This window comes from Dendrobates tinctorius, unplaced genomic scaffold (genome assembly GCF_039654945.1).
Source record: "Dendrobates tinctorius isolate UK_male_01 unplaced genomic scaffold, ASM3965494v1 ptg000223l, whole genome shotgun sequence".
Taxonomy (NCBI): Eukaryota; Metazoa; Chordata; class Amphibia; order Anura; family Dendrobatidae; genus Dendrobates; species Dendrobates tinctorius.
The window spans coordinates 665,678-692,500 of record NW_027361890.1 but is presented as its reverse complement, the minus strand read 5'-3'; the positions used below and the strand labels follow the sequence as shown (position 1 = coordinate 692,500).

General features: G+C 43.2%; 1 protein-coding gene across 2 annotated transcripts in view; it reads left to right on the top strand.

The window, feature by feature from the left end:
* LOC141059037 (protein-glutamine gamma-glutamyltransferase E-like) overlaps positions 1 to 26,823 on the top strand; it is a 118,354-nt gene that overhangs the window by 68,199 nt on the left and 23,332 nt on the right. Inside the window, exons 3-7 of one of the 2 annotated variants that reach the window (XM_073555245.1) lie at positions 2,033 to 2,257; positions 7,803 to 7,921; positions 8,864 to 8,992; positions 11,865 to 12,036; positions 13,512 to 13,647. In XM_073555245.1, the coding sequence (XP_073411346.1) occupies positions 2,033 to 2,257; positions 7,803 to 7,921; positions 8,864 to 8,992; positions 11,865 to 12,036; positions 13,512 to 13,647 (781 nt within the window). The remainder of the gene's footprint in view (positions 1 to 2,032; positions 2,258 to 7,802; positions 7,922 to 8,863; positions 8,993 to 11,864; positions 12,037 to 13,511; positions 13,648 to 26,823) is intronic. The other variant, XM_073555246.1, reaches the window with a different exon arrangement.

Here is a 26,823-nt window from a genome sequence, read left to right as displayed (position 1 = left end):
ATGCTAATTGCATGGGCAGATGCTGATACACCTGAACTTGGGGGTGAGTTTGTGTCTAGCACTGTACACGCTTATATACAGTTGTGGCCAAAAGTATTGACACCCCTGCAATTCTGTCAGATAATACTTAGTTTCTTCCTGAAAATGATTGCAAACACAAATTCTTTGGTATTATTATCTTCCTTTAATTTTTGCAAACACAAATTCTTTGGTATTATTATCTTCCTTTAATTTGTCTTAAATGAAAAAACACAAAAGAGAATGAAGCAAAAAGCAAAACATTGATGATTTCACACAAAACTCCAAAAATGGGCCAGACAAAAGTATTGGCACCCTCAGCCTAATACTTGGTTGCACAACCTTTAGCCAAAATAACTGCGACCAACCGCTTCCGGTAACCATCAATGAGTTTCTTACAATGATCTGCTGGAATTTTAGACCATTCTTCTTTGGCAAACTTCTCCAGGTCCCTGATATTTGAAGGGTGCCTTCCCAAACTGCCATTTTTAGATCTCTCCACAGGTGTTCTATGGGATTCAGGTCTGGACTCATTGCTGGCCACCTTAGAAGTCTCCAGTGCTTTCTCTCAAACCATTTTCTAGTGCTTTTTGAAGTGTGTTTTGGGTGATTGTCCTGCTGGAAGACCCATGACCTCTGAGAGAGACCCAGCTTTCTCACACTGGGCCCTACATTATGCTGCAAAATTTGTTGGTAGTCTTCTGACTTCATAATGCCATGCACACGGTCAAGCAGTCCAGTGCCAGAGGCAGCAAAGCAGCCCCAAAACATCAGGGAACCTCCGCCATGTTTGACTGTAGGGACCTTGTTCTTTTCTTTGAATGTCTCTTTTTTTCTCCTGTAAACTCTATGTTGATGCCTTTGCCCAAAAAGCTCTACTTTTGTCTCATCTGACCAGAGAACATTCTTCCAAAACGTTTTAGGCTTTTTCAGGTAAGTTTTGGCAAACTCCAGCCTTCCTTTTTTATGTCTCGGGGTAAGAAGTGGGGTCTTCCTGGGTCTCCTACCATACAGTCCCTTTTCATTCAGACGCCGATGGATAGTACGGGTTGACACTGCTGTATCCTCGGACTGCAGGGCAGCTTGAACTTGTTTGGATGTTAGTCGAGGTTCTTTATCCAACGTCCGCACAATCTTGCGTTGAAATCTCTTGTCAATTTTTCTTTTCCGTCCACATCTAGGGAGGTTAGCCACAGTGCCATGGGCTTTAAACTTCTTGATGACACTGCGCACGGTAGACACAGGAACATTCAGGTCTTTGGAGATGGACTTGTAGCCTTGAGATTGCTCATGCTTCCTCACAATTTGGTTTCTCAAGTCCTCAGACAGTTCTTTGGTCTTCTTTCTTTTCTCCATGCTCAATGTGGTACACACAAGGACACAGGACAGAGGTTGAGTCAACTTTAATTCATGTCAACTGGCTGCAAGTGTGATTTAGTTATTGCCAACACCTGTTAGGTGCCACAGGTAAGTTACAGGTGCTGTTAATTACACAAATTAGAGAAGCATCACATGATTTTTCGAACAGTGCCAATACTTTTGTCCACCCTCTTTTTTATGTTTGGTGTGGAATTATATCCAATTTGGCTTTAGGACAATTCTTTTTGTGTTTTTTCATTTAAGACATATTAAATGAAGATAATAATACCAAAGAATTTGTGTTTGCAATCATTTTCAGGAAGAAACTGAGTATTATCTGACAGAATTGCAGGGGTGACAATACTTTTGTCCACAACAGTAGTTAAAAGTAGCGTAGCTCCGGGTGGGCCCATCAGAGCATGGTGCCCGTTGCGGTGCACCCTCTGCTTCTTCCCCCCTGTAGCTACACTACTGAAAGGCCAGGGTCTACACATTTAGAAGTAATGGCTTGGATACACACATTGAAAATATACACAATGAAGGTAAAGTTTGGGAATGCACATTGAAGGCGATAGTTGCTTACATTATTTAAATCAAGCCGGTATGTTAGTTTATTAACTGTATCTTGCATTTTTCTCTAAACCTTTTTTTGTAGGATCTATAAATATAGACTTGCCAATTATAATTCCAAGTCTTAGCAATGGAGTGCCTTGGAGTGCAAGCAGTACCCAGAAAACGAATACATTGACGGTCACCATCAACTCCCCCGTGAATGCAGTTATTGGATGCTATGCAATGACATTGAGTTTCTCTAGTGGATGGAGTACCACTTCAGAAAGTCTAGGACATGTATATGTCCTTTTTAACCCTTGGGCTAAAGGTATTGTTATATCTGCAACATATTTAACTAATCAATGTAGTGAAATATACAATACATGGTATTAAGAGAACCTGTCAGCAGGTTTTAGACATGTATTCTGAAAGAGTCATAATGTAGCAGCAAAGACAAGTCAAGTCCATCTTGGAAGGTGAGCGGCATCAGGAAGCGGGGTTATGTCAGGTTACTGAACAGTCTCACACTTTGCATTATGAAATAGTCTCTTGCTTCTCTTAAAGCAATAAAGCCAGTTTTGACAGTTTTGCTGCGAATTTCATGCCAGGAGCTACAAGCAAATGCCAGCTTCTCACCAGGTAGCATAAAGGGCAGGGAAATGAATACAATGTGTACTGCCAATAGGAAGTATTACTGCACAGACATTTTTATTTGGAGAACCAAGTGACAGCATTTATACATAATTGTTTTGGGGGGGGTTTTAAGAAGAAAAAGCTGCTGATATTTATTGTCAGATATGTGTTAGAACTCAAATACACAGGGAGGCAAAATTACAAAATTTGGATGAAATCATAGGCCAACCTTGATATTTCTTAAAAAAAAAAAAGAAAACTCAACTCAAGTTTTTTTCACACGATCAAATATGATGATGATCCTTTTCATATGGAAACAAACTTAAAAGGGATTGTCCAAAGAAGAAAGTACATTTTAATGAAAACATCTTAGAACAGAATAAACACAATCACAAATGAGGCATTCTGGAATAATATCTAATGCTATGTAAGAGCAGTAAAATAAAAGGTTATGGCCCAATGGCCTAATTTAATTATCATAATAACAAAGGATATAAACCCTTGACTTACCGTAATTGCTCAAGTATGATGCCAACAAGTGCCTCCTAAACGCAATATGATGTCCCCACAGTGAATTGCACCACGCACTTTATAACCCCACTATACCCCCCGACCAACAAAGTGATCCCAACATAGTCCGTCTCATACTATAATGGGCCCAACATTAACCCCTTCATGACCAGAGCTTTTTTCCATTTTTCGTTTTCGTTCCTTCCCAGAGCCATAACTTTTTTTTTTTTCCGTCAATATGGTCGTGTGAGGGCTTATTTTTTGTGGGACGAGTTGTACTTTTCAAGGACATCATTGATTTTAGCATGTCGCGTACTCAAAAACGGGGAAAAAGATTCCAAGTGCGGTGAAATTGCAAAAAAGTGCAATCCCACACTTGTTTTTTGTTTGGCTTTTTTGCTAGGCTCAATAAATGCAAAAACTGACCTGCCATTATGATTCTCGAAGTTAGGCCTCTTTCACACATCAGTTTTTTGCCGTCAGGCGCGATCCGGCTTTTTTTTGTAAAACCGGATCCGGCAAAATGCAATGCCGGATCCAGTTTTTCCCCATTGACTTGCATTAGCGCCGGATCGTGCCGGATGGCATTGCGTTTCATACGTTTTTTGCCGGATCCGGCTACTTGTCTCATTCCGGCGTCAGGAAAAAACGGTTACTGTAACGTTTTTTGTCTCCGGCGAAAAAGCCGGAAGCGCCGGATCCGGCGCTTCCAGCTTTTTGCTACAATGAAAGTCTATGGGCGCCGGAATGCGCCGGATCCAGAAAAAGACGGATCCAGCCACCAGATCTGTTTTTTTTAAGTCTGCGCATGCTCAGATCCAATTGGCCAGCCCCCAGGAAACAGATATAACCTGCTAGACGGATCCAGCAAAAAAAACGGATCCGTTTCTACAGTTCTCCAAAATTTATGCCGGATCCGTTTTTTCTAAAAATAGCCGGATCCTGTCTGACGGCAAAAAACTGATGTGTGAAAGTAGCCTAATTATGAGTTCATAAACACCAAACATGTCTAGGTTCTCTTTTATCTAAGTGGTGAAAAAAAATTCCAAAGTTTGCTTAAAAAAAAAGCGCAATTTTCCAAGACCTGTAGCGTCTCCATTTTTCGTGATCTGGGGTCGGCTGAGGGCTTATTTTTTGTGTGCCAAGCTGATATTTTTAATGATACCACTTTTGTGCAGATACGTTCTTTTGATCGCCCATTGTTGCATTTTAATACAATGTCACGGCGACCAAAAAAAAGTAATTCTGGCGTTTTGAATTTTTTTCTCTCTACGCCGTTTAGCGATCGGGTTAATGCTTTTTTTTATTGATAGATCGGGAGATTCTGAATGCGGCGATACCTAATATGTGTATGTATAATTTTTTTTATTGTTTTATTTTGAGTGTGGCGAAAGGGGGGTGATTTGAACTTTTAGGTTTTTTTATTTTTAAACATTTTTTTTTTTTTTTACATTTGGCATGCTTCAATAGTCTCCACAGGAGGCTTGAAGCATGCGCAACTCAGATTTACTGCTGTGTTTTGAGCGCTGGCTACCGGGCGGCGCTCAAAGCGATCTGCCTGGAACAACATAGAGGTCTCTATGAGACCTCTGGTTGTCCAGATAACGCATCGCCGACCCCCGATCACGTGATGGGGGTCGGCGATGCGCTTACTTCCGGCCCGATGGCTGGAAGCGCTAGTTAAATGCCCGCTGTCAGCGCTTGACAGCGGGATATAACTAGTTAATAGGCGCGGGCGGACGGCGATTCTGCTTGCGCCTATTGTGGGCACATGTCAGCTGTTTATAACAGCTTACATGTCGCGGCTTTAAGGTGGGCTCACCGCCGGAGCCCACCTCAAAGAAGGGGAGTCTGACCGCTGACGTACTATCCCGTCAGCGGTCAGAAAGGGGATAATAAAAAAATAAAAGTAATCCATTCTTCTAGGTCCCCCACTGCTCTGATTTTGGCAGCAAGCGCTCTGAAGCTCTTCACTGGCACAGTGGGCACAAAATATTGATATCTCCCGCTGCACTGCGATATCAGACGCCGAAGGAAAATGATAGAGGAGGGAGAGGACGGCTTCCTTCCTTGATCATTGCTTTCAACGATATCAGCATCCAGGATTACTGTGCCAGTGTCAAGGGCCAAACATACTCTAATTACTCGGTGTCTAGATTTTGCTGACATGTCAGAGTTTGATGTGTGTTTTAGACACTGTGTTGAATAAAAGCTGTTGCTGAATTTGTCGGTCCTCCTGTTATTTAAAGTAAACTTTTGAGGTACCAGATGAGTGTGCATTCAGTATCTGCAGTCATGATACCCTAAGCATGGTTGATGGTCCTCCAGGCTTCAATCCTCAGGAGTCGCTGTAGGCAATGCATGGGACACCAGATTTATTGCAACAGTAAAACATTTACTAAACAATCCAAGTTCATCAGATGGGTAACAGGTGAGATAGGGCACAGCAATTAGCACATCCTTCCTCTTTAGTACAACTTTTCTTCTGTTCTGCCACCTGTTTGCTTTGGAAAACCCCCCAAGCACACTGATTCTGTCAGTCTCAGGGATTTCTCGTTGTGCACAAAGGACCGGCCACCTGCCTCCCATGTAATTCTATGTCCACAGTCCTCATGATGTCAAAAGACCAGACCTGCTCCTTGGTTCCTGGCCCGAGCTCTAGGCCCTAGACACTATTGGAATGTCCATTAGGGAACTCCATTTGGTATCACACTGTTTTGAACGGTTGTCCCATTTTGCCCTTCGCAAACAAACCTACCTGAACTTGAACTCCACTGTACACTTCACTAACTGACACTGAACTCCCACTAACCAGGAAGTGCCCCCATTTGTGTTAGCACTAGTGCTCACCCACTGGGCTAATCCTATCCTTAACCATTTCCTATCTTATATGCTAAAACTTTCTATCCTTATTATATATCCTTTGCTGTCCTAAGCTTATCCTTATGCTATACTCTCAAATTTCTCTTCCAACATGAGCCACTGGGATACATTTGTTGCTCAATCTAATTCCAAGTCAAAAATGAAAGTTTTAATTAAATTTGTCAAACTGTTTATATGAGGAGACTGAAAAAGTCTAGAAGGAAGAAAAAGGTGTTGTCCTAGGAATACATACAGTGGGAAGGGAAATTATTCAGATCCCTCTTTGATTCATTGTAGCCATTGGTAAATTCAAAAAAGTTCTTTTTTTTTTCTCATTAATGTACACTCTGCACCACATCTTGTCTGAAAAAAAAACAAATGTAAAAATGTTTGCAAATTCATAAAAAAAAAACTGAAATATCACATGGCCATAAGTATTCAGACCTTTTGCTCAGACACTCATATTTAAGTCACATGCTGTCCATTTCCTTGTGATCCTCCTTGAGATGGTTCTTCTCCTTCATTGGAGTCCAGCTGTGTTTAATTAAACTGATAGGACTTGATTTGAAAAGGCACACACCTGTCTATATAAGACCTCACAGCTCAAAGTACATGTCAGACCAAAAGAGAATCATGAGGTCAAAGGAACTGGCCAAGTAGCTCGGAGACAGAATTGTGGCAAGGCACACATCTGGCCTAGGTTGCAAAAGAATTTCTGCAGTACTCAAGGTTCCTAAGAACACAGTGGCCTCCATAATCCTTAAATGGAAGACATTTGGGACCACCAGAAGTCTTCCTAGACTTGGCCTTCCAGCCAAACTAAGAAATCCTGGGAGAAGAGCCTTGGTGAGAGAGGTAAAGAAGAACCCCAAGATCACTGTGGCTGACCAGACCATGAGAAATAAGATTCTCTGGTCTGATGAGACAAAGAGAACTTTTTGGTAATAATTCTGAGAGGTATGTGTGGAGAAAACCAGGCACTGCTCATCACCTGCCCAATACAATTCCAACAGCGATACATGGTGGTGGCAGCATCATGCTTTGGGGTGTTTTTCAGCTGCAAGGACAGGACGACTGGTTGCAATTGAAGGAAACATGAATGCGGCCAAGTGCTGAGATATCCTGGATAAAAACCTCTTCCGAGTGCTTAGAACTTCAGACTTGGCCGAAGGTTCACCTTCCAAAAAGACAATGACCCTAAGCACACAGCTAAAATAACGAGTGGCTTCAGAACAACTCTGTGACTACTGTTGACTGGCCCAGCCAGAGCCCTGACCTAAACTCAATTGAGCATCTCTGGAGAGACCTGAAAATGGCGGTCCACCAACATTCACCATCCAACCTGATGGAACTGGAGAGGATCTGCAAGGAAGAATGGCAGAGGATCCCCAAATCCAGGTGTGAAAAACTTGTTGCATCATTCCCAAGAAGTCTCATGGCTGTACTAGCTCAAAAGGGTGCTTCTACTCAATATTGACCAAAGGGCTGAATACTTATGAACATGTGATATTTCAGTTTTTCTTTTTTTAATACATTTGCAAAAATTTCTACATTTGTTTTTTTTTTTTTTCAGGCAAGATGGGGTGCAGAGTGTACATTAATGAGAAAATGAACTTTTTTGAATTTACCGAATGGCTGCAATGAAACAAAGAGTGAAAAATTTAAAGAGGTCAGAATAGCTTCCCTTCCCACTGTACATTAAGCAGCTGTAAAAGTAGGCCTGTGGATTCAAATACTGATGAGATTCAGATTTTTGATGTGCAAGGCTTTAATGTTTCTCAAGAGAATACTCTTTTACACGGACGCAGGGCATCCATATATTATTGTTGTGGAGAATGTAATTTACAAATGTTTTACAACCAACCCAGGCGATGCGGTGTACATGGAAAATGAAGACGAGAGGAGAGAATATGTTCTAAATGAAACTGGGATCATTTTTTATGGAAATGCAAGCACTACAAGAGCAAGGCCTTGGGACTTTGGGCAGGTAAATTCTACCATGTTTTAGAAGAGCGGATTTGTCATTGAAGGGCCTGTCACCATGTAAAATGATATTGTGACTGACCGTGATGAATGAAAGCTTTTTTTTTAAGATGCTGAATTTGGTCCTTTACACAGTGCATGGACGTGGACTATACATACAGCATGGCTGTTATAAAAAGTTTTATTATAGAAACTTATGAATTTGTCAAACTTTATGGGGCTAAACACATTGTTCAGAAGAAAGTAATTGATGAATAGCAGGGTCTCTGTGGTCATTTGGCATCAATACAGTTTAGGTGTCATCACGACGGGTGCGGTCGTAGCCAACAGCGTGGGTTTTTATTGTTTGGTTTTTTTGTGTTTTTTTTTCAAGCTCTTCTAGTCAGATGTTTTTATGGTTATTGAAGTACATTTTTAAGCTTTTCATAAGGTTTTTACACTGTAAATATTAAAGCTTTGCAATGTTGACCCTTATTTTTTAAGACTTCAATTTGCCCTGAAAGCGAAATATCAGCTTCTGGGCCAAATCCTGACTGACAACCTATTCTTGTCTAACCAGTGCTTAGAGTTTATCACAATTTTTTACTGTATTTGTCTACCTGCTCTTTGAGAGGTACCACAGGTTTTCAATGGCATTGAGAACTTTATCGATTATCAAAAATGTTGCTGCAATATTGCGATCATAGCAAAAAAAAATTGATGCTTGGCTGCAACATATGAAGTTAAGATTAGTATTTGAGGAAGAAAAAACAGTGTTATTCATGTTCTACACAGCAGTTGGAGTACTTTAATTTGCAGAGAATTGATTGTCTGCAAATCAAGTTTCTTTTCAAAAGTTGGTAGACTCTAGCTGTTTTTGAAGTTTCACTCAATTCTAAAGTCGTGTGTGTGGTTTTCTGTAGTTGTATTTGATTTTCTCCTTTGTAATATTTGTTTTTATTTGCAGTTTCAAGAAAAAATATTAGATATCACTTTAAAAATTTTAGACACTAGCACTGAACATAGAAGAGATCCTAAGAAAGATGTGAATTCAAGAAATGACCCAGTCCATGTGGGAAGAATGTTAAGTGCCATGGTAAGGACTACTTTATATCAATGCAGATAAAACCCATATTGGTCAGTGTTACAAGTCTGAGCCCAAAAATCAAGTGATAACAACATGTAAAGAGCTCATACCCATTTGCGAGAAATACGGATGAGTGCAATCCGATAAAAAATCGGATTGCACTCGGACCAATGTTATTCAATGGGTGACATCTCATGTGCGATTTTGGGGGTGTTTAATTGACGCATCTTCATTGCTGACCTCGGGGCTTGATGTCACTAAGGTGACATCAACACCCCAACTATTACCCCATATACCACCGCTACAGGGCAGTGGGAAGAGCAAGGCTATGGGCCAGAATTGGCACATCTTACAGATGCAACTTTTCTGGGACAGCTGAGAGCTAGTGTTTGCAGCCAGGGGGCCACTATCCATGGCCCCTTTCTAGGCTATTAAAATCAGCTGTCTGCACAGCTATTGCTGGCTATAAATTATAGGGGGACCCCACGTCATTTTTTAAAAGATTCTTTTATTAATTACATACATGTCCCCTAATTTGCACACACGCTACTAATTGTATTGGTCACTGACATCTATATATCTACCTATTCTGCACCTATTTAGTGTATGTAATCCATGTCCTCTATCCTGTCGGCTCCTGCAGAGATTTTACAGAAGCCGACAAATGGATTACTGGCTATTCTTCTATCAATCTCTCTATGAAATATAAAGACATACATACAGTATATATATATATATATATACATATATACTGTATATATGTGTGTCACTGACATATATATACTGTATATTTAGTTTTGAAGAATATTTCCTTTGAAAACGATGTGTAAATGACACAAATGACATAGGGAACTGCTGTATGTAAAAGCTCATGCTAAAATCGCATTGCATACAGATTGCATACTTATGTCATACGGATGTTGCATCTAAAAATTGCACAGAAATCGCATGACACTTGCATAGGTGTCGTCCGCCTTATTGGTCCGGAAATCGGACCTTTTTTTTCTCACATATGGGTATGAGCCCTAACACTTCACTATGCCTAAAAATTTCCATACCATTATATTGGTGTCCTGAAAAAAAAACTGTTCATATTTCTGTGCAATTATTTTTAGGACTTTTAATTAGCCTAATATCTCTTAATTTCTCATTGTTCTTGTTTTTGACCATTACATTAACGTGTTGCCCCATGCAACTGTCCATGTTCTGTTTAGGTGAAGACTAAATTCTCCTTTACTTTGCTCTGAATATGTGGAGCACAAGCTGGGCACTTTTGATCAGATGACTGGTCCTTTTTTATTCACTCTGTTCCCCTGAATATTCTGCTTTTGTTTGTTTAACATTCATTAGATAGTTGAAGAGATATTGGCCTTTTTTTGGGCTGCTAATTTCTCATGGTCTTTACCAAGAGAGCATGGTTCATAAGATTCTTTGGGGATGTATGCATAGACATCTCTCCTTTACTATCCTCTGAGCAAGGCCTCCTTGGCACAGACCATGAAAATTAGCACCAAATTAAAAAGACCATATTTTTTGGAACTATATAATTAAAGCAGAAAACAAATTGCTTAGGAGAGCAGATGCAGCAATAAAACAAAGTAAAACAAGGCATTTTGACCTGGTCCTCTTTAATGTGTGTGCATTTAACACTCAAAATATGTGCTATTTGCCTGTAAACCTTCTAGTTATCTAATTAGACATCTATCGGTAGAGATGAGTGGATCGATCTGCAATTGATTTAACACAGTCTAATTTCCGCTTGTAAGTTGGACAAGCCATGTTTTTTTTAATTAATTAATTTTTTTTTACAATCTGTTTTTCCCTAGCCTGATTTGTTCAGGTCACTTGGATGCTAATAAGGCTGTGCTTGCCATAAGAGCTCTCAATGGGGCGAATTACAGTACTACAGCGTTTATAAAAAGTTTTTAATATTTTCTGGGAAATTAAAAGCTTTACAGTATTGAGATTCAAGGTGAATTTATTCGCTGCACATCAAATTTTGGGGAAAAATATGTCTGCTATTTTTGTCACAATCCGCACGTTTTTCCTGCAGATTTATTGTGGATTTTGTGTGGACTTTGCCTGCGTTTTTATACCTGCGGATTCCTATAATGGAATGGGTGTAAAAACGCTGAGGAATCCGCATAAAGAATTGATATGCTGCGGAAAATAAACCGCTGTGTTTCCGCGCTGATTTTTTCGCAGCATGTGCACAGCGGTTTTTATTTCCCATAGATTAACATTGGACTGTAAATCACTAGCAAATCCGCAACGTGTGCACATACCCTAAAACTGACTTTTTTTTTTCTAGTTGGTAAGGGGTTGTGGTGGAGTCAGATGTTCCTCATTCATGAAGAGTTGCACTTCTCTTAATGAATCTGGAGTGTCTGACAAGTAGCGTGCACATCGGTCTGCCAGTCCATAAATCTTAATTCAGTCCCTAACTGGAGTAAGATTACTCCCATAAGGAATGACAAACCCTCATGAATTGGCCAAGCCGTGGTGTCAGACCCAAGATGTACTCAGCTGCATCCATCTTGACGAAACTGGCATGAAAACTGCAAAATTCATAGTTTTAGCGCGACTCCAAGGTTGTGCCAAAATCCTGCATAGTGTTTTTTTCCTTCCCCCAAAGCAATTTATTCCAGAGTTCTCGTGAAATTGCATTGATGAATCTGGGCCATTATCTGTCTGTTTTTGGATCCGAACACTATATGCCACCTTATATACCTAGTAATGATGGATGAATCCACAATTCTGCTCTAGCCCATGGAGTGAACAATCACCTGTTCCCTTTTGATGTGGAGAATTGACTGCACAGAAATAATACCAATAATTTACATGCTCATTGTAAATTTTGAATACATATTTTTGTTTTAAGATTAATAGCCAAGATGACTCTGGAGTAATTGTGGGGAACTGGAGCGGAGATTATTCCGGAGGAGAGCGACCAACGAAATGGAATGGAAGCGCTGACATCCTCTGCAAGTGGATGGAAAGTGGACCTGTAGAATTTGGGCAATGTTGGGTCTTTGCTGGAGTTCTCTGTACAGGTCTGTAAAAAACATTGCTGTGTTTATACTATACATCAGGAAATCCTCCCAACATGTACCTCCATTGGAAGGCTCAAAAGTTATGTGAGCAGAAGTGATGATTTCTAGATCAAGGTGTGTCCTGGGGACCCCACTGATCACCAGAATGGGATACATTTATCTTCATTAGAATGCAGGTTGCAGTTCGAAGCTTAATCACTTCTCTGAAGGACTGGCGAATGCTACAAATGGCTGTCACCGGCTATCGTATAGAAAATTAATAGAGAATTGGTCAAGCATGTACACTACTGCTTCATTGTAAGGGCTCATACTCAGTTGCAAGAGACCAGCACGATTCTCGTGCGAGTCTCTTGCATGAAAACCTGGCACTGCCGTTGGAACTCAGACCGGAGCGTGCGGCTACATGCATTTTCATGTAGCCGCACTCTCTGGTCCCAGTGCCGGCGGCAGTGCCGAGTTTTCATGCAAGAGACTCGCAACTGAGTCTCTTGCAAGTGAGTATGAGTCTTTACAGGGATAAAAGTGCCTCGACTGCTGAAACTGCCTGTAACCTTAAAATACCACTGACCTACAGATGCCAGAGCATGCATTCATCGGAAATTGTGTGACAAATTTTGATGCCACTTTTACCTATTTTTCCATGTGAAAATGTAAAATATGAGGCTAAAACAAAATTTTCTCTATCGATTCATTGGGGGACACAGGAAACCATGGGGTTTCCACAGTGACCTGCACCCTAATTTGTATAATAAATATCTGTATATGCCTAAAAAAAAATAACGCTTCTGCAGGAAGGTGCCAGCCGTGGCACCTGCTCTGCAGTAAAATCGCATCTTTTGTGTGTCAATAATAATATTTTATTCAGGTTATTCAGCTAGAGGAAAATAAAAATCAATTTGAAAATTGTGCCTGCCGTGCCTGCGCAGTAGCAGCTCTCGGCTATCTCCGAGCTGCTACTACAGATCCTGGAAGAGGAATCCTGCTGACAGGTTCCCTTTAACTGTTTTGTGTGGCATAACTCTCTAATTTAAGGGCATAAAAATTAAGTGTTTGAAAATCTTGCAATTATTATATTATATGCTTATTTTGCCTTTTTACTCAGCTAAATCATTTCTTTACTCCTATATAAAAAGAGGCAGTCTTTTTTCCCTATATTTATCTTTCCTCTCTTCAACTCATGACCCAGTTGCTTCCTTCTAACCCTGTCATGGACATTTGCAGAGGCTCATCACTCAAACAGGGAACATTGAGAACATTGACTTCCTATTTCTACAAAGTGCTTAGAAGGATTCAGCTAGTCCATTTTTTAATTTTGTAATCTCGTAGACCTAATGCAAAAGAGATGAATTAGCTGGGTAAAAATGAAAAGGAGCAATTGTAAAAGTACAGAGTGTTATATAATATGATTGCAATAGATTGGGAGGATAGACATTTTGATGAAAGTTAACCCTTTTTGTTCATATTATAATTTGTAGTTCTGAGATGCCTGGGTATACCTGCACGGGTCATCACTAATTTTTCCTCAGCCCATGATACAGATGAGAATCTCTTTGTTGACCGCTATTTTGATGAAGATGGAGTAGAATCTGAAGAAACATATGACAGTATATGGTGAGAATTAAAGGGGGTATTCCCGATCTGAATTGAAGGATGAAGGGAATGCAAAGCTTCTGTACAATGTGTCCTCAAAAGTTTCTGTACTCCATTCCCAGACTGGGGCCAATCCACCTTTTTTGCCTCGGGGGACACAGGAACGGGTGTGGAAATGTGACACAGGGTCCTTTTTTTTTTTCTTTCTCAACCCGTGGTGCACTCACAGTAACCTTTTACAATGGTGAAAAAAAAGCCTTTTGACAAAGCTGATAGCAGTTCTCTGCACACTATTGGTCGAAAACTATGCCCCATTGGAAGAGATGCAACATCAAAAAAGCTCTATGGATCTGTGTGGGTCCCAAAGACCGGATGTCTACAAATAATGAAACCATTGCATATTCTTCCAATATGCTATCTCTGTATAAATTGAAAAAATCCCTTTTAGAAAATGTTCCCTTATGTTTCGGCTGTCCAACTCTTGTCCTCTACAATTAGGTGATAACTAAATACAATTGTACAGAAGACATCCATCATATTAAATGCAGCTAAAAGGGAAGGATTGTTTAAGTCAGTGGAATCCTAGGCTGATATTACCCTAAAAGGCACATGAAGCCAAACCTCAGGATTATATAGCAACCATTATTTAAATGAGTAATATTTTGTAGTGTGTGATGTTATTTTAGTTATAATATTGTGTGAATTATATAGCTGTGCTATGTGGCTATATTTTATTTGCGCATTAAATGATTGTGATATGATAGGTCTGTAAGGCAAACTCGCAAATATAATTATGTGTATGTATGTGTATATAATATATACACAACTCTCAATGTTGGGGATATTTGGCTTTCAGGCAAAATTTTGGGAAACTTATAGTTCACTCTATGGTGACATTTTATCATGAAAGTAGGGCATTTTAGTATAAGCATGCAATGGTGATTTCCTCAACTCAACAATTTACTGAAACAAAAGCCAACAGTGGTGGGTAGAGTTGAGCGACTTTTGTTTTTTTAGGGTCGCGTTTCGTTTCGTGAAACCCGACTTTTCCAACTCATCATGCTCCGATACGGCAGATAAATAGCGGTATAGTACAATGAAAAATACCTCACTTTTTACATCTCATGACGAGGCCCATCTATTTCTCCATACAGAATCATTGGTCCCATATAATGTTTGAAACAGTATATGATGAGCTCCACATAATGCTACAGTATATGTTGGTCCCCATGGATGAAGCTCCACTGTCTTATGGGCCCAAATAATGCTCCAAACATAATGGGCCCCATTTCTAATGCTCTAGTGTATAATGGGCCCTGTAAATGCTGCTCCAGTGTCTGATGTCCACCTTTGGAATGTTCCAGTGTATGGTGGGCCCCATCTATCATTCTCCAGAGTATAGTGCTCCCCAAAAATTGCTGTCCCAACATTGAAAACAATCAAATAAGTCTCCTCGCTAGGGAATCCCTGTACTTGTCTGGACAGGTGCTGTAGCTTGCTTAACAGCTCGCTAGCCGTTCTCACGCCCAGTATGGATTGCACGTGATTGCACAAAGGTTAGAAAGGGTACCGTATCCCTGGATAACATGTATGGATAGCGTACACATTCAAAATATATGTCTCAGGAGGCAGGCTCAGACGGTGTCATGCCCAGTATGGATTGCACGTGATTGCACAAAGGTTAGAAAGGGTACCGTATCCCTGGATAACATGTATGGATAGCGTACACATTCAAAATATATGTCTCAGGAGGCAGGCTCAGACGGTGTCAGGCACAGTATGGATTGCACGTGATTGCACAAAGGTTAGAAAGGGTACCGTATCCCCGGATAACATGTATGGATAGCGTACACATTCAAAATATATGTCTCAGGAGGCAGGCTCAGACGGTGTTAGGCCCAGTATGGATTGCACGTGATTGCACAAAGGTTAGAAAGGGTACCGTATCCCCGGATAACATGTATGGATAGCGTACACATTCAAAATATATGTCTATACAGCATGAGGCAGGCTCAGACGGTGTTAGGCCCAGTATGGATTGCACGTGATTGCACAAAGGTTAGAAAGGGTACCGTATCCCTGGATAACATGTATGGATAGCGTACACATTCAAAATATATGTCTATACAGCATGAGGCAGGCTCAGACGGTGTTAGACCCAGTATGGATTGCACGTGATTGCACAAAGGTTAGAAAGGGTACCGTATCCCCGGATAACATGTATGGATAGCGTACACATTCAAAATATATGTCTCAGGAGGCAGGCTCAGACGGTGTTAGGCCCAGTATGGATTGCACGTGATTGCACAAAGGTTAGAAAGGGTACCGTATCCCCGGATAACATGTATGGATAGCGTACACATTCAAAATATATGTCTATACAGCATGAGGCAGGCTCAGACGGTGTTAGGCCCAGTATGGATTGCACGTGATTGCACAAAGGTTAGAAAGGGTACTGTATCCCTGGATAACATGTATGGATAGCGTACACATTCAAAATATATGTCTATAGAGCATGAGGCAGGCTCAGACGGTGTTAGACCCAGTATGGATTGCACGTGATTGCACAAAGGTTAGAAAGGGTACCGTATCCCCAGATAACATGTATGGATAGCGTACACATTCAAAATATATGTCTCAGGAGGCAGGCTCAGACGGTGTTAGGCCCAGTATGGATTGCACGTGATTGCACAAAGGTTAGAAAGGGTACCGTATCCCCGGATAACATGTATGGATAGCGTACACATTCAAAATATATGTCTATACAGCATGAGGCAGGCTCAGACGGTGTTAGGCCCAGTATGGATTGCACGTGATTGCACAAAGGTTAGAAAGGGTACCGTATCCCTGGATAACATGTATGGATAGCGTACACATTCAAAATATATGTCTCAGGAGGCAGGCTCAGACGGTGTTAGGCCCAGTATGGATTAATAATAATAATAATAATAAATTTTATTTTTATAGCGCCGACATATTCCGCAGCACTTTACATTTCAGAGGGGATTTGTACAGACAATAGACATTACAGCATAACAATAATCACATAGATTATAACAAATACCAAGAGGAATGAGGGCCCTGCTCGCAAGCTTACAGTCTATGAGGAAAGAGGGAGACACGAAAGGTGGGTGGTAATAGTTGCCCTGATTGTATGGACCAGTCATAATGTTAAGTGGGTAACAGTACAGACAGAGGGCTAATGGAGGCATAAAGCATGTGGGAACATGATGCGGGGAACCTGATTATGGTAAAACTTTTGGCTCTGCCACACAGGGATAGATTAGGTTAATGTGTTGGGGTGGTAGGCCAGTCTGAATAAATGCGTTTTCAGGACACGCTTAAAATTGTGGGGATTGGGGACTAATCGTATTGACCTGGGAAGTGCATTCCAAAGAATTGGCGCGGCACGTGTAATGTCTTGGAGACGGGAGTGGGAGGTTCTGACTATTGAGGATGCTAATCTCAGGTCATCAGCAGAACGGAGGGCGCGGGTAGGGTGGTATACTGAAACAAGGGAGGAGATGTAGGGTGGTGCTGAGCCATGGAGGGCTTTGTGAGTGAGGGTAATAAGTTTATACTGAATTCTGGAGTGGATGGGTAGCCAGTGTAATGACTGGCACAAGGTAGAGGCATCGGTGTAACGATTGGTGAGGAATATGATCCTGGCTGCAGCATTCAAGACAGATTGGAGAGGGGAGAGTTTGGTAAGAGGGAGGCCGATTAGAAGAGAGTTACAATAGTCGAGACGAGAATGAATAAGAGAAACAGTAAGAGTTTTGCAGAGTCAAAGGTAAGAAAAGGTCGAATTCTAGAAATGTTTTTGAGGTGCAGATGACAAGAGCGAGCCAGTGATCGAATGTGGGGGGCAAAGGAAAGCTCGGAATCAAGTATGACCCCAAGACAGCGGGCCTGTTGCTGGGGAGTAATAGTGGAACCACACACAGAAATGGCAATGTCGGGTATAGGTACATTAGTAGAGGGAGGAAACACCAGGAGTTCAGTCTTTGACAGGTTCAGTGGATTGCACGTGATTGCACAAAGGTTAGAAAGGGTACCGTATCCCCGGATAACATGTATGGATAGCGTACACATTCAAAATATATGTCTCAGGAGGCAGGCTCAGACGGTGTCAGGCACAGTATGGATTTGACGGCCCAGATTACACAGCGGAGGAGCAGGGAGAGGTAAAGATTGCAAATGCTGGGGCCCTGCCCAAGCAAGGGGGGCCCACTCGTGGGCGTCGGTACTGGCACTGGGCCCCTCATAGTACAGCGGTGTGTCTGACGGCGGGTGTGCACCACCACCGTCAGAGACACTTGATTGCACTATGAGGGACCCTGTGCCGGTGCCCGCGCCCAAGAGTCGGCCTACCCACCTGTCCAGGGCAGCGGCACTCGCACGGTGTCGTGTGGTAGGTGGTGACCCCGGCCATGGGGGGGAGGCAGCACAGTTAGGGAGTTTTAGAAAGTGGCATATGTTGATGTTGGACATTCAGCTGATGCAAAAGGCGAAATAGGTGAAGTACCAGGAAGAGGTGGACCAAAGAAAGCCATTTTTCTGTCACCCTATGTGTCATCAGGGGAAGGTGGGACAAAATCCTTGGAAACCCATGCGTGGTTCATTTTAATGAAGGTTAGATCATCCACATTTTGGGTTGACAGACGGGTCCTTTTTTCTGTCAGGATTGATCCAGCTGCACTGAAGACTCTTTCCGATAGCACACTTGCAGCTGGGCAAGCGAGCTCCTGTAAGGCATATTGGGCCAATTCAGGCCAGGTGTCCAGTTTAGCAGCTCAATAGTCAAAGGGGAATGACCTGTGTGGGAGAACATCGATATTGGAGGAAAAGTAGTTTGTAACCATAGTTGACAACTGCTGTCTCCTGTCACTTTCCATCGATGCAGTATTACCAGTTGTGTGAGCGGTATTTGAAAAATCAGTCCACAACATTGTCATGAAACCCCTGTCTCCAACGCCACTTCTGCTGTGTGCACCATGAACACCTCTGCCAAGCTGCCCCCGGCCCGTACGGCTCGTGTGAGAACCATCACCGCTGCTGTGTGCTGGGAATGCCTCAAGCAACTGATTTACCAGAGTTGCTTGTTTATTAGCCAATATTAGGTCAAGGTTCTCCTGTGGCATGATGTTTTGTAATTTGCCTTTATAGCGTGGATCCAGGATGCTGGCCAACCAGTAGTCGTCATCGTTCATCATTTTGGCAATGCGGGGGTCCCTTTTTAGGATCCGCAAGGCATAATCTGACATGTGGGCCAATGTTCCCGGTGTCAATGATGCACTGCGAGTGCTGGGTGGAGGAGCACTTTCTGGCAAATCCACATCCCTCCAGTCACGCACAAACCCTGTACCAGACCTTGCCACGCCAACATTTTCACTTGCCCCACGAGATGCATCCTCCTCCCCTAAGTAATCATCCCCATCATCCTCCTCCTCCTCTTCTTCCTCCACCTCGTCCAGGAGAGGTCCCTGAGCAGACAATGGCTGAATGTCATCAAGGATTCCCTCCTCCTCTTCCTCCTCATCAACATTGGCTGCAGACGCCTGCTCCTTAAGGTGCGTCAAAGTTTGCATGAGCAGACACATAAGTGGGATGCTCATGCTTAGGATGGCGTCGTCTGCGCTTACCAGCCGTGTGCATTCCTCAAAACACTGAAGGACTTTACAAAGGTCTTTCAGCTTCGACCACTGCACGCCTGTCAACTCCATGTCTGCTCTCAAAGTGCCTGGCCGTGTATCCTCCCACAAATGCATTATGGCCTGCCTCTGCTCGCACAGCCGCTCCACCATGTGCAGGGTGGAGTTCCACCTTGTTGCAATGTCGATAATGAGGCGGTGGTTGGGAAGGTGGAGCAATCGCTGCAGCTTCTGCATACGAACGGAGTGTACAGGCGACCGGCGGATGTGCGCGCACAGTCTTCGCACCTTCTGGAGCAGGGCTGTTAACTCCGGATAATTTTTGAGGAAGCACTGCACCACCAGGTTCAAGGTGTGAGCCAAGCAAGGTATGTGGCTGAGTTTTGAAAGGGCTATGGCTGCCACAAAATTACGGCTGTTATCACTAACTACCTTGCCTGCCTCAAGATGTACACTGCCCAGCCATGACTCAGTTTGTCGCTTCAAGTACTCAGCCAGCACCTCGGCGGTGTGTCTGTCGCCCAAACACATCATCTGCAACACAGCCTGCTGACGCTTTCCACTAGCTGCTCGATAGGGGGACACATCGTGTGCAACAGTGGCAGCTGCAGATGGAGTGCTCGTACGACTGCGCTCTGTGGACGAGCTTTCGCTTCTGGAGGAGAAGGAGGAGGAGGGTGGAACGCCTACAGCCAACTGTTTCCTATACCGTGGGCTAGGCAGCACTGTCCCACCACCGCTGTCCCCTGTGGACCCTGCATCCACCACATTAACCCAGTGCGCAGTGATGGACACGTAACGGCCCTGGCCATGCCGACTGGACCATGCATCAGTTGTGAGGTGCACCTTTCCGCTCACTGACTGCTTGAGTGCATGGACAATGCGGTCTTTCACATGATGGTGGAGGGCTGGGATGGCTTTGCGAGAGAAGAAGTGGCGACTGGGTAGGTCATAGCGTGGTACTGCATAGGCCAACCGAAAGGGCATCATCTCAAACGAGATTAGTTTGGCAATGTGGGCGTTCAAACCCAGTGTACGCGGATGAGAGACTGAGTACTTTCTTGACCTACTCATAGTGTCTGGGAGGGTGAGCTGGACTTGAGAGCTACATATGGTGGAAGTAGCGGTGGACAGGGCGGACTGAGAGAGGGTTGATGATGGTGATGGAGTTGGTGTTCTTTCTGATGGCCTAGAATCAGTCTTTCGTTGATATAACAGTGGGATTCCCTGACTGCTGTGGTCTTGCAACGACACCTCAACATTTGCTGCTGTGCTAACCGGTGGGCTTACAGTGGGGGAAACAATGTAGCGTTGCTGACTACCTTCGTTGTGATCAGTTGCACATGTGGCACTTGAGGTTTGGTGTTGTGTCCACGCTTGCAAGTGCATGCTGGTTAAATGTCTAAGCATGCAACTGGTATTCAAATTTTTCAGATTTTTCCCTCGGCTAAAGGTCTTTGCGCACTTCTTACAGATAACCTTGGCCTGATCATGAGGATTTTGTTCAAAAAAGTGCCACACTGCACTCTTCCTACTTTGGCAGACATTTTGCGGCCTAGCACGCTGTGATCTTTTGACCCTCTGGACAAGCTGTCCAGCAACTCTTTTGATGTTTGGAACCTGTCTTTGGAGTGCTCCGGGCCTGCCAGATAACAGCTGTTGCGATGTCGATGTCTGCTGTGGATGCTCCTCATCTGAGCTATTGGAAGCAGCACCCTCTTCCCCCAATGGATGCCAATCTGGGTCAACAACTGGGTCATCCATCACCTCCTCTTCTATGTCATGTGCACCGTTCTCTGTGTCACCGTGTATGGTGGTATAGTGTGCGGGAAGGGGCACCTGAGTCTCATCAGGGTCAAAATCTGGCTCTGTACACTGAGAGGACAATGTAGTGCTCTGAGTGAATGTACCAGCAGAATCATCCATCAGCGGCTGTGCATCAGTGCACTCCATGTCAGATTCATCTTGGCCTGGGTAATTCACCATTTCACTTGATAATCCAGGCATGGTATGTGAAAACAGCTCCATGGAGTAATCAGTAGTATGGCCTGCGTCATCCTTCAATCTTGGTTGGGGTGAAGGACACAAGGAAAGGTGTGGTTCATGAACATGAGCCTCCAATGACGACTCAGTGCTTTTACTTTTTACAACTGAAGAAGAGGAGGCGATAGAGCTGGAGGCTGAGTCAGCAATGTAAGACAAAACTTTTTCCTGATGCTCTGCCTTTAAAAGCGGTTTGCCAACTCCTAGAAAACTAAGCGTTCGAGGCCTTATGTAGCCAGACGATGATGCAGGGTCAGCACCTCCTGCATTCGGTCCTATTTGCTCTTGCCACTACCATCAGATCCACCACCAACACCATCATTACCAGCTGCCAACCCCCGCCCAATTCCACGGCCTCTTCCACCAGCCTTCCTCATTTTTGGTAGAAATGTAGACAAAATCCAACAAACTATATAGTAATGTAAAACAAGGTACAAGGTGTCTATAGGACAGGGGAGATTTAGAATTTCTGCACACACTTGTGGACAGTGGACACTTTTGGATTGTGTGAGGCCCACTGATATCTGAGCGCTATGTGACAGGCTCGATGGCACAGCTGCCTGTGACCAAAGTGACGAGAGGATAATGGAGATTTTGAATCTCTGCGCACACTTTTGGACACTGGACACTTGTGGATTGTGTGAGGCTCACTGATATCTGAGCGCTATGTGACAGGCTCGATGGCACAGCTGCCTGTGACCAAAGTGACGAGAAGATAATGGAGATTTTGAATCTCTGCGCACACTTTTGGACACTGGACACTTGTGGATTGTGTGAGGCCCACTGATATCTGAGCGCTATGTGACACGCTCGATGGCACAGCTGCCTGTGACCAAAGTGACGAGAGGATAATGGAGATTTTGAATCTCTGCGCACACTTTTGGACACTGGACACTTGTGGATTGTGTGAGGCCCACTGATATCTGAGCGCTATGTGACACGCTCGATGGCACAGCTGCCTGTGACCAAAGTGACGAGAGGATAATGGAGATTTTGAATCTCTGCGCACACTTTTGGACACTGGACACTTGTGGATTGTGTGAGGCCCACTGATATCTGAGCGCTATGTGACACGCTCGATGGCACAGCTGCCTGTGACCAAAGTGACGAGAGGATAATGGAGATTTTGAATCTCTGCGCACACTTTTGGACACTGGACACTTGTGGATTGTGTGAGGCCCACTGATATCTGAGCGCTATGTGACAGGCTCGATGGCACAGCTGCCTGTGACCAAAGTGACGAGAGGATAATGGAGATTTTGAATCTCTGCGCACACTTTTGGACACTGGACACTTGTGGATTGTGTGAGGCCCACTGATATCTGAGCGCTATGTGACACGCTCGATGGCACAGCTGCCTGTGACCAAAGTGACGAGAGGATAATGGAGATTTTGAATCTCTGCGCACACTTTTGGACACTGGACACTTGTGGATTGTGTGAGGCCCACTGATATCTGAGCGCTATGTGACAGGCTCGATGGCACAGCTGCCTGTGACCAAAGTGACGAGAGGATAATGGAGATTTTGAATCTCTGCGCACACTTTTGGACACTGGACACTTGTGGATTGTGTGAGGCCCACTGATATCTGAGCGCTATGTGACACGCTCGATGGCACAGCTGCCTGTGACCAAAGTGACGAGAGGATAATGGAGATTTTGAATCTCTGCGCACACTTTTGGACACTGGACACTTGTGGATTGTGTGAGGCCCACTGATATCTGAGCGCTATGTGACACGCTCGATGGCACAGCTGCCTGTGACCAAAGTGACGAGAGGATAATGGAGATTTTGAATCTCTGCGCACACTTTTGGACACTGGACACTTGTGGATTGTGTGAGGCCCACTGATATCTGAGCGCTATGTGACAGGCTCGATGGCACAGCTGCCTGTGACCAAAGTGATGAGAGGATAATGGAGATTTTGAATCTCTGCGCACACTTTTGGACACTGGACACTTGTGGATTGTGTGAGGCCCACTGATATCTGAGCGCTATGTGACACGCTCGATGGCACAGCTGCCTGTGACCAAAGTGACGAGAGGATAATGGAGATTTTGAATCTCTGCACACACTTTTGGACACTGGACACTTGTGGATTGTGTGAGGCCCACTGATATCTGAGCGCTATGTGACACGCTCGATGGCACAGCTGCCTGTGACCAAAGTGACGAGAGGATAATGGAGATTTTGAATCTCTGCTCACACTTTTGGACACTGGACACTTGTGGATTGTGTGAGGCCCACTGATATCTGAGCGCTATGTGACAGGCTCGATGGCACAGCTGTGACAAAAGTGACTAGAGGATAAGGGAGATTGGATTGCTTTTAAAAAAGCAGTTTGCGGAGCAGTGGGTAAACAGCAATGCCAGCGTGTCAGGAAGCCTTAAAAGGCAGCCCAACAACCAACACCACTGATACACCACAATATAGCCTCCCCTTGCACTGCACACACAGTGACTTGTGTGTTGTGCAGGCCAAATCGCTAGCAGCAGAAGCAGTTTTTTTGTCTTCTTCCCTGCCTAACGCTCTCCCTACAGAATCAGCAGCAACCTCTCCCTATACTAAGATCGGCAGAAGTAAGATGGCGGTCGGCGTGCACGCCCTTTTATACCCCCTGTGACGCCCACCAAAGCAAGCCAATCACTTGCATGCCCTTCTGAAAGATGGTGGTGACCCGTGCCTAGGTCATCACGTTGCCCACAGTGTCCGTGGATCCTGATTGGCTGAAAAAGAGCGCAAAACAAACTTTTGAAACGCGACTTTGGCGCGTAAGTCGCCGACCTCGTGGCCGACCTCATCCTAGGGTCGGGTTTCGTTTCATGAAACCCGACTTTGCCAAAAGTCGGCGACTTTTGAATTTTTTAGACCCGTTTCGCTCAACTCTAGTGGTGGGTATACCCCAACAAAAAAAGTCAGTCTCATTAACTTGTCATGTAGATTTGAGCATCAATTAAAACAATGTCTCATACTGTTCACAAGTAGTTAGGCTATGTGCACAAGTTGCAAACTTGCTTTCTGCGCGGTTTCTGCCTCTCTTGGCAGAAAATGCATTTTTGATGCGGATTTTCATGAGGATTTGTATGCATTTTTGTAAGCAAAATAAAGATATTGTTTAAAAAAAATTGTGATGCAATTTCCTTGTTCAACATCCTCTTTTTTTATTCTCCACTGAAGACCATAATATCATTACATACCATGTTCAAATATGTTTACACACAAAACAAATATAAGTGACTATATAATATATATATATATATTTTCCAAGCCCTAGGTTTAGTAATGAACAGGTGTCAGCCCCAGATACCCTCATTAATAAAACGGTACATAAAGAGTTAAATAAAGAAATGCAATATCTGTTTATTTTTCAAAATATTTTTTTTTTAAAATTGCGTGAGCTCCCGTGTAATTTTCATAACCAGCAGAGGGAAAGCCGACGGCTGAGGGCTGATGTTAATATTCTGGGAAGGAGCCAATAGCCATAAAGGTTCACAGGCTATTAATATCAGCTCACAGATGTTTTGCTTAGCCTTTACTGGCTAGTTTACAATGAAACCTCAGGAAAAAATTTACATGGGGTCCCCTTATAAAATTGAACCAGCAAAGGCTAGTCAGATAGCGGCAGGCTGATATTAAAAGCCTGGGAAGGGGTCATGAATATTGGCACCCCTAAAAACATCAGCTGTCAGCTGCCCCAGAAGTGGCACATAGCCTCGCTCTTCCCACTTGCCCTATAGCAGCGGCAAGTGGGGTTCATATTTGTGGGGTTAATGTCACCTTTGTATTGTCAGGTGACATCAAGCCCACAGCTTAGTAATGGAGAGGTGTCCATAAAATAGGTGTCTGTAAGACACCTATCCATTACTAATCCTATAGTTACATGGTAATAAAACACAGGCAGAATAAAGTCCTTTATTTGAAATAATCACAGACTCGTTTAATGACAGAAAAACCCACAATGGTGATAGAAATAACTTCAATCTGACAAAAGTAGTAATAAATCAAATATCTATGAAAATGAACAAATGAAAGTCAGACATTGCTTTTTCAACCATGCTTCCACAGAATTTAACAAATAAAACTCATGAAATAGACCTGGACAGAAATGATGGTACTTAATATTTTGTTGCTCACCCTTTTGAGGCAATCACTGCAATCAATCGATTCCTGTAACTGTCAATGAGACTTCTGCACCTCTCGACAGGTATTTTGGCCCACTCCTCAAGAACAAACTGCTCCATTTGTCTTGTGTTTGAAGGTTGCCTTTTCCAGACAGCATGTTTCAGCTCTTTCCAAAGATGCTCAATAGGATTTAGGTCAGGGTTCATTAAAGGCCATTTCAGAATAGTCCAATGTTTTCCTCTTAGCCATTATTGGGTGTTTTTAGCTGTGTGTTTTGGGTCATTATGCTGTTGCAGGACCCATGACCTGCGACTGAGACCAAGCTTTCTGACACTGGGCAGCACATTTCTCTCTAGAATATCTTGATAGTCTTGAGATTTCATTGTACCCTACAAAGATTCTAGACACCCTGTGCCTGATTCAGCAAAGCAGCCCCAGAAAATAACAGAGCCTCCTGCATGTTTCACAGTAGGGACAGTGTTTTTTCTTGATATCCTTCATTTTTCTGTCTGTGAACATAGAGCTGATGTGCCTTGCCAACAAGTTCCATTTTTGTCTCATCTGTCCATAGGACATTCTCCAAGAAGCTTTGTGGCTTGTCAAAATGTAGTTTGGATTTGGCAAATCCCAGTCTGGCTCTTTTATGACTTTTTTACAACAATGGTGTCCTCTTTGGTCACCTCCCATGAAGTCCACTTTGGCTCCTACAATGACGGATGGTGTGATCGGACACTGATGTTCCTTGAGCTTGAAATTCACCTTTAACCTGGTTAGAAGTTTTTCTGGGCTCTTTTGTTACCATTCGTATTATCCATCTCTTTGATTTGTCATCAATTTTCCTCCTGTGGCAATGTCCAGGGAGGTTGGCTACAGCCCCATGGAGCTTAAATTTCTGAATAATGTGTGAAACTTTAGTCACAGGAATATCAAGCTGCTTGGAGATGGTCTTATTATTTTGACCTTTAACATGTTTGTCTATAATTTTTTTTTTTTTAATCTCCTGAGACAACTTTCTTTCGCTTCCTCTGGTCCATGTTGAGTGTGCTACACACCATATCACCAAACAGTACAGTGAGTATCTGTAGCCTTCTATACAGGCCCACTCACTGATTCCAAGATTGTAGAGACCTGTGATTCTAATTAGCGGACACACCTTGATTTAACATGTCCCTTTTATCACATTATTTTCAGGGGTACCTTCATTTCTGTCCAGGCCTAGTTCATGAGCAATGTCTGACTTTCATTTGTTCATTTTCTTAGATTTTTGATTTATTATTACTTTTGTCAGATTCAAGTTATTTCTGTCACCATTGTGGGTTTTTCTGTCATTAAGCAAGGTGTACTAACAATTTTGATCACATGTGTAATATTCCCTGTC